The sequence below is a fragment of the Gastrolobium bilobum genome, unplaced genomic scaffold, assembly GCF_033153095.1.
Source record: "Gastrolobium bilobum isolate Gb01-03AN ecotype WA unplaced genomic scaffold, APGP_CSIRO_Gbil_v1 utg5726, whole genome shotgun sequence".
Taxonomy (NCBI): Eukaryota; Viridiplantae; Streptophyta; class Magnoliopsida; order Fabales; family Fabaceae; genus Gastrolobium; species Gastrolobium bilobum.
The window spans coordinates 131659-140085 of record NW_026896804.1 but is presented as its reverse complement, the minus strand read 5'-3'; the positions used below and the strand labels follow the sequence as shown (position 1 = coordinate 140085).

Below are 8427 nucleotides of genomic sequence, written 5' to 3'. Positions count from 1 at the left end.
TGGCGGATCCAGAAAAATTTCTTTATGTCCGCACATTTAGTGGCAGGGGTTCGGGAAAATTTAAAAAAAAAAAAATTAAAAAATGTTGGCTTCTACAATATTCACTTTTTTTTACAGGACGTTAGTTTATAGGCTAATTACGATAGATGTAATTTTTTATTTAAAATTTAAATTTAAATTCTTTGGTATTAATTAAACACATTTTTTAAAAAACAAATTTTTTCTCTATTAATTTATAATTTTTATTATTTTTTTAAATTGGATATACATATATATTTAAATATTTTATGTTGTTTACCAAAAAAGCTTTTATGTTAAATATATTTTCAAAAAAAATTTGTACGCTTTTTTTTCTTCTATTTTTGTATTTCTTTTAAGTTACAATTTAAATTTATTTTCTCTTAAAGTATAAATATGTCATTTCTTTTAAATATGTCAAAAAAATAATTTTTATTGTCTGCAGTATAAGCCCAATACGACGTCGTTTTGGACGGAAATCATGGTGTTTTTATAATTTTAATTTATTTCAGGGTTATAATAGTCTTTCTATTTATAATTTTTTAGAATTCAATACCAAAACGACGTCATTTTGGGAATAAATGCAAATAATTTATCTGTTGTAACTGCAGAAATATTTTTTCCTAAATTTAAATTTAATATAAAATTGTAGATTAAACGATAAAATATCTAAATTTATAAAAATATATGTATAGTTAATAAAAATTAATTTAATATTTAAAAGAAATGACATATTTATACTTTAAAAGAAAATAAATTTAAATTGTAACTTAAAAGAAATACAAAAAAAGCGTACAAGTATTTTTTTGAAAATATATTTAACACAAAAGCTTTTTTGGTAAACAACATAAAATTTTTAAATATATATGTATAACCATTTTAAAAAAAATAATAAAAATTATAAATTAATAGAGAAAAAATTTGTTTTTTAAAAAATGTGTTTAATTAATACCAAAGAATTTAAATTTAAATTTTAAATAAAAAATTACATCTATCATAATTAGCCTGGAACTAACGTCCTGTAAAAAAAATGAATATTGCAGAAGCCAACGTTTTTTTTTAAAAAAATTTTCAAAATTTTTTCGAATCCCTGCCACTAAATGTGCGGACATAAAAAAAAATTTTTGGATCCGCCACTGCCCCACAACCTGCAATGCTGGTACAGAAAGTCTACAATGTCTTATTATTATTATTATTATTTTAGGAAGGGGTGATATATTATATATTTTCAAGCAATTTAAAATAACAAAACGTAATGTCAAATTGTGGAGGTTTAAAACCTTAAATTATTTAATGGAGATTTTCTTGACCTACACTAAAAAAATTCCACTAATCATCCATTTTTTTGTAGTGACAATCAATACAATAGTTAAAAAAATTACTCAACTATACAAATAATGAATGCATGGTACATAAGAATAAATTAAATTTTATCAACATTAATATATTAGTGCGTAGATGGTAAAATAAGTGGGCAACTTCTTAATATCATTGCGATTTTCTAAAGAATTACCAAAGATTTTTAATTACGTATTGCTGGACTTGGGTTTGGGTTGGGCTTTGGGACAAATTATTAGGTAACACGTATCTTGCATAATTTTAATTTCCACTTATAGGATCTGGCTAGTTTCTTACCGCAATTAGTAACACTTTGAATAATTCTCTGCATGTGGATTCAATCTTACCGTGAAATCGGAGAAGGGATTGAGTCGCAGGATCATCGTTTGCTATGCCCTAATGCCCACTAAAATTTTCAAATTAAAAAAACATGGTTAATTCTTTGCCTTAATATAGCTAAGAGTCTAAGACCCTTTCTACTTTTTAGGCTAACTCTTCACGTAAATTCTTACAATTCATCAACCCCACAACATCACGAGCACTATAAAAGCCACCATTCACACAAACAATTCTCATCTTCACCGACACTCGTTTCTTTTATGCCCTGCTAGTTAACTAGTAGTACTTTACACCAAAAAGTTTAATAGCAGTGCTACTTGCGATTCAAATTAATTAAACGAAGAAGGAAACATACATATTAACATATATAGGATTGATTTGAGATGGCTCCGAAAACTAGTTCTTCGCTTGCCATTTTCCTCTTACTCAATATTCTCTTCTTTGCACATGTCTCTGCACGCGTGAAGTGTCCCCCGAAACCACCAAGCCCGCATAAGCCCAAGCCCCCGAGTCCACATAAACCAAAGCCCCCGAGCCCGCATAAACCAAATCCCCCAAAACCACCAAAACCCGATCCTTCAGTTTCATCGTGCCCTCGTGACTCACTTAAACTAGGAGTATGTTCGAGTGTGCTAGATGGAAAGTTTAACTTCTCAACGGGAGCGCAAAAGACACCTTGCTGCTCTTTCTTCGAAGGACTAGCTTCTTTTGACGCTGCAGTCTGCCTCTGCACTGCCCTTAAAGCAAACGTTTGTGGCATTAATATCAACATTCCAGTCTCATTTACCTTCCTTTTCAATTTTTGCTCAAAGAAAGCCCCAAGCGATTTCCTATGTCTGCCTGACAATTAAGGATTTCGTATCTTTTAATTTGCTTAATTATTCGCTCTTGCTCTTGCACGGTCTTTCGGCTTCTTTTATCATTCAAGTGAGTGTATGTCATTCTTGCGTACATGCATGGATGATTAAGTGTTCGTCATCCCTTCCCTTCTTTACATGTTTATTTACGTAATAAACTGTAAGGAAACCAATGGTTGATGAACTATTGAGTGTTCTTTTATTTTTATTTTTATTTTTTTGTAACTTGAGAAATGAATCAAATAAAAAACTTTCCAATCTCAATCTATGTTTCCTTTAATTTGCTAGAGATTCAGGTGTTCACTAATGTAAGGCAGTTTTAGATTGTTCTACTTCTATCGACAGCATAGTTTATTTTGACCTTCCCTCGGGCATATGAAATGGATCAAGTCTTAGGAATTGAAAGAGTAATCTTTGTACACAATATTATATCCTTATGCTTGCAAATGTGCAAAGAGATTATTTCCTGGATTTAAACATGTGTCCTTCCACTTCTCCAAGCTCGCCCTTTTTATATTACTTCTATTTAAATAAATTTAATTGAAGTTGTTCAATCCCCATTAACCAGTACCGTTAATGACTAGTTGATCAGATGTATTAACATTGATTCAAAGGTTTGGTAATTTTCGAGGTTCAAGCTATCTGAGTACTTCAACACATGCATTATGGTTATCAGGACGTTTAGGGCTATAATGACGTTAAGCTCAATTTTTCAAAATATTTTAAAAAAAAATTGTGATGAAAAAGAGTTTTTGAGAAAAAAATATGGTTGATAATATAATTTATTTTATTTCCACTGAGAGAACATATATATTTAATAAATAAGAGGGGTGTTTACTGGAAAAAAATAAGAAATAAAATAAAAAGAGGGACATTATATTTACAATCTCTTTTCGCTTACAACATCTTATAACCAAATCTTAATCATTGATTTTTTTCAATCAAACGGTTATAATTTATTAAGTCATACTTATTAATTAATTATTAATTCTCAATAAATTATAATTATCGTATTGGTGAAAATCAACAGTTAAAAATTGATTGTAAAATGTTGTAAATATAATCTTTCTCAATAAATAATGTATACATAATTTTAATAACACATTTTATGTGGTTTTTTTTTCCGGTAAACTTATGTGGTATTTATTTAATAAATAAATAGTGACAATTTTAAAAATATTTCTTATTTTTATAAATTTCTATTCCTGATCTAATGGTTCATTCTATGGAACAGATAAATAAATCGATTTAATTTATCAAATATTATTTCTTGGACAATAAAACTATTTTTGGAAACCAACCCACCCGAAAAAAATTTGTTGGAACGCTTGATCTCCATGATCCTGTTTACACTATATATAATATGGGATTTGCATCTATTATGTCACATGACACACAAAAATTTTCTACACGTATAACATTTTGTGGCGCCCGCACTTTAAAAACAAAAAAAAAATTAAAAAAATTAACGCACGAAAAACAAATTTCTATAACATTACACAATCACTTTTCCTACAACGTAACTCTTATAAAACCCATATAATATTTACCCATTTGTTGAAAATTTGAATACACTTATTCAAACATGAAGCACGTGCTGATATGATGATCATGCTGCAGCTGCAACTAAGTGATTCAGTTTCCTGTTTTATGTCACGTGTTCTTTGTGTATCAGCTTATATAAGTTAGTTAGCAGTTCCGGATATCTAGGGACTTAGTTATTTTCTGTTATGTAACTACTTAGCCTTGAAGCTTCACATAGCTTCATGGGCCCAGTTTTATGGGCTTTCTTTTCTCCTTAGCTGAGCTGTATAAATTGGTGCTAGTTGCATCAGTGTATTTTTCAAGAATCATTTTTACCGAAATTAAGAAAGTTAAGAACACTTTCTAAAGCTTTATGCGTGATTACCGCAGGATCTCGTTGATCAGCTATATATCAGACATCCAATACAAATGTAATCACCGTTTGATCGATAAGATTAATTGATGCCAACAAAATGAATAATACTTAATGCTTAAAGATACAGTGTCACACATATACATTCTATTTGATTTGTTACAAATATATGGCTTGTAATGTTGCTGAATCTGGCCATACGGAAAAAGGTCAGGCCTTGACAAAAGACAAGTATACAAACATAATTAAAAAAATAGTAAAGGAAATCAATAATTGAGCTTGCACACACAAATTAATAAGATTCAAACATCTTCAGATCACAAGTGCTACAGTAGCACCAAAAATTTATTCTCTATTTTGGTGGCGTCACTGGCGTGTCTGAATATATACCATCTTCCGAAACTCAACAAGACAGTTTTTCTGACCTTCTATCACCCAATTTAAGTTTTGTATTTTTTGTGTTTTTATTTATGGTCAATGTGTAATTTTAGTTTTTCAATATTTTTTTACGCGAACTTAATATTTATCTATTTTATTTATATAATCAAGTTCTTCCGTTAATTTCTCTCTACCTAATATATATCCCTAATTTACTCAAATAATTAGGGATTCAGCTAGGATGGATGTAGGATGATAAATGATTTGAACTGTTCCAACTCTCGAAATTTGATGAAACTAGAAAAATTAATTATATGTAAGAAGCAAGGTTAAAATTTCGAAAAGGGAAAATTTTTGGATTTATTTTATTTTGAGTGAATTCTGATGTCTTGATGAAAGTTTAAAACGGTTTAATCAGTTAAATTGATTTGTGGGTTTTTCATTAGGTGGGTACCAATTAATGAAAAATACTGTTACCGGATCTAGATCCTCTAATGTAAAAATTCACATGACCATGTAATGTGGGGAATCATAACCATACAAAGGTGGATCAATGGTAAAAAAGAAGGAGAGAGAAAAAATAATAAAATAGGTAGTTACGAAATTATAACCGTTGATTTACCTTTGTATGGCTGTGATCTTTCTACATGACCATATCATGTTTTTTTGGCACATTAGAGAATCCATTCACCTAAAGTAGATTACCGATCGATCCAGCTCAATTGCAAAATATTTCAACCAAAGATATATTAGAAAACACATTGTTTTCCCATTAACATGTGCATATGCAAGTAATTAGAGAAGAGAAAGAATCATTTAATCACGTATTAAGTTATTGGGTTTGAATTGTTTTGTTAGTGCCATGCTTGAAGCTTATAATTAGGACTTTGCCAAGTGATGGGATCTGGGGAAAAATAACAGTTTAAATATATTCCTTATCTATGAAGTAATTGGAGGGAATTCAGTCCACTAATGTTTCAACGGATGGCGCTAATCAATTAGTTATTGGCAACTCAAGCTTGACCTAAAAATAAAATAAATTTGACATATTTTTTATTCAAAAAAATTCACATAACATTTAACCAATAACAAATAATATGTTAAATAAAAATGCAATTATGATCATAAATAAACTTGGCCAAACAGTATCTTGAAAAAATAAAATAAAAAATAAAAAGCAGACAATAACCGGCCATTGATATAGAATAGTATCTACGTGACTTCATGATAAGGTGGTTGAAAGAAAATTCAAATAGCCAACTGATTCTGGACCTCAAGGATGGTGGTGGCGGAGTCCCTGAGCCTTTGCGTCTCCTCTTCTGTCAAGTGCACATTGGTTACACCCAAAACCCCTCCTCTTCCAAGCTGTGCTGGCAAGCTAAGGAACACTTCTCCACCATCGATCTCATAAAGACCCTTTGCGAGTACCGAGACTGGGTGGATCTTCCTTTGGTCCCTTAGAATGGTTCGTGCCAAGTTTGCCACCGAGTATCCTATCGCCCAAGAAGTGTACCCTTTCAAATTTATCACTTCATAAGCACTCTCTATAACCTCTTTGTGTATGTTCTCCAGCATTTCTTTCTCATACGCAATTTGCTGTTTCTCCAGAAAACTTAGCACCGGTACACCCCCAACACTTATGCTAGACCACAGCGCCACCGAGCTGTCACCGTGCTCCCCCACTATAAAAGCCTGCAATTACAAAATCACCCTCATTCATTACAAAACAAACACGCCCGCGGGCGCGCACACATATATATATACGGGGAGGGATCATTTGACTCAAGAGTAAGACTTAAAAATCTTACTCTTCATCGCAGCCGTTGATTTCCGTTCATCTAGCGCTTATAATTAATTGTTATAATTTATTAAATGATAACCATTAGATAAACGAAAATCAACGGTTGCAATGAAGAGTAAGACTTTTAAATCTTACTCTGGAGTCAAAAGAACCCTCCCCTATATATATATATACATATATAATATATATGTGTGTGTGGACCAGTGTTTTTCATATAAAAAGGGATAATTTTATTTTTTACATATGTATAGAAATATATGGGGCTCATACTTTTTTTTTTTTGTTCTCTTCACATGCTCCCACATGTGACCTACATATTTATACTTTTATGTGTATATAGGAGATAAATTATCTTCTATAATATGAAAATATTAATCTCTATGCATATAGGATTAAAGATTTTTCATGAGTGAAAGATATTATTTTCATACGACATGATATATCTTTAACCCATATATATGGGTAAATATTTCTACAGCCACTTTAGATAAGGTTATCTACAACTACCCAAAAACTACATCGTTTTGATTAATGAATGGTGTTTCTATAATTTTAGATGAATCAATGAAAGGTGTTTATGTAATTATTTTTATTTTTTTTATCATATACATTTTACTGAAACACTCTTATTATTTCACTTAAAAATTACAGAAACATCATTCGTTAAACAATAAATATATATATATATATATATATATATATATATATATATATATATAATATGAGAAAAATATTTTTTTCCTAAGAAAAAATTTCTTCACCTAACTCATATTTTCATGTGAATGTGATAAATTTTGTGCACAATAAAAGTACAAAAATTAAACCTACTATAAAAATGAGTTAAGGTATGGTATGAATGAAGGGAAAAAGGACCTGCACATCCTGAGCGTTGACGTCAAGATGATCAGCAATGAGGAAACGGAAACGTGAGGAATCCAAGTTAGTGCCGGAGCCAATGACGCGATTGGAGGGAAACCCTGAGAGCTTCCAAGCAACGTAAGTGAGCACGTCAACGGGATTCGAAACGATAAGAAGAACACAACGTGGGGAGTAACGAACCAAAGGTGGTATGATTTTCTGAAACAGAGTCACGTTCCTCTGCAGCAGGTTCAGCCTGGACTCGCCGCTGCTCTGGCGGACCCCAGCAGTGACAATGCAGAGGTCTGACCCCTCCGTGACTGAATAGTCGGTCGAGGCGTTGATCTTCGTGCGAGGGAGGAAGGCGGCGGCGTGCTGCAGGTCCAGCATCTCGCCGCGTAGTTTGTCGGGAATGGCGTCGACAAGGACAAGCTCGTCGGTGACGTCTTGAGTGAGAATGGTTTGGGCAATGGCCATTCCAACGTTGCCTGCCCCAACAACTGAGATCTTGTTGTGGCGCTTTGTGGGAGAAGGAGGGGCAGCGTGGAGGATGGACTTGAAGAAAGCTTGGGTTAGGTCTAAGCCATCTGGCCCCAGTGACGAACCTGAAGTGCTCTTGTGCATTTTTTTTTTTACTTCTTTGAGAACAAAGATGAATGGAATGGATTATTTGTTGCCCTTATGAGGTTCAGGGAAGCGTATTTATAATAACGTGGAGGATCGAGGAGATCAATAAACAACGGTGAAACTTGGGTAAAGGTAAATGGTTTGGGACTTTCTGTGGGAAGAAAGGTAGGGCTTTTCAACAGTCAATCCTCTGGTTTCTTGATTCAAGAGGTGGGTGAGATTTTGCGTCATTTTTCCCGCCCATTCCACTTTTTTTTGTTTTTTGTTTTGTCGCCGGTGACTGCCAAATTTTCTTGCTAGAATAAGTTGCACCC

At 32.3% G+C, this 8427-nt stretch overlaps 2 protein-coding genes across 2 annotated transcripts; one reads left to right on the top strand and one right to left on the bottom strand.

Annotated features, from left to right (window-relative positions):
• The first annotated feature begins 2078 nt into the window (after positions 1-2078).
• LOC133302074 (14 kDa proline-rich protein DC2.15-like) lies at positions 2079-2546 on the top strand. The gene has a single exon (XM_061501797.1). The coding sequence runs from the start codon at positions 2079-2081 to the stop codon at positions 2544-2546; it is 468 nt and encodes a 155-aa protein (XP_061357781.1).
• Positions 2547-6075: 3529 nt separating this feature from the next.
• Positions 6076-8110, bottom strand: LOC133302157 (L-lactate dehydrogenase A-like). Its single transcript, XM_061501907.1, has 2 exons — positions 7502-8110; positions 6076-6519 (listed from the first exon to the last, which is right to left on the bottom strand). Exons 1-2 carry the CDS (start codon positions 8108-8110, stop codon positions 6076-6078), a joined length of 1053 nt encoding a protein of 350 aa, XP_061357891.1.
• Positions 8111-8427: the final 317 nt, after the last annotated feature.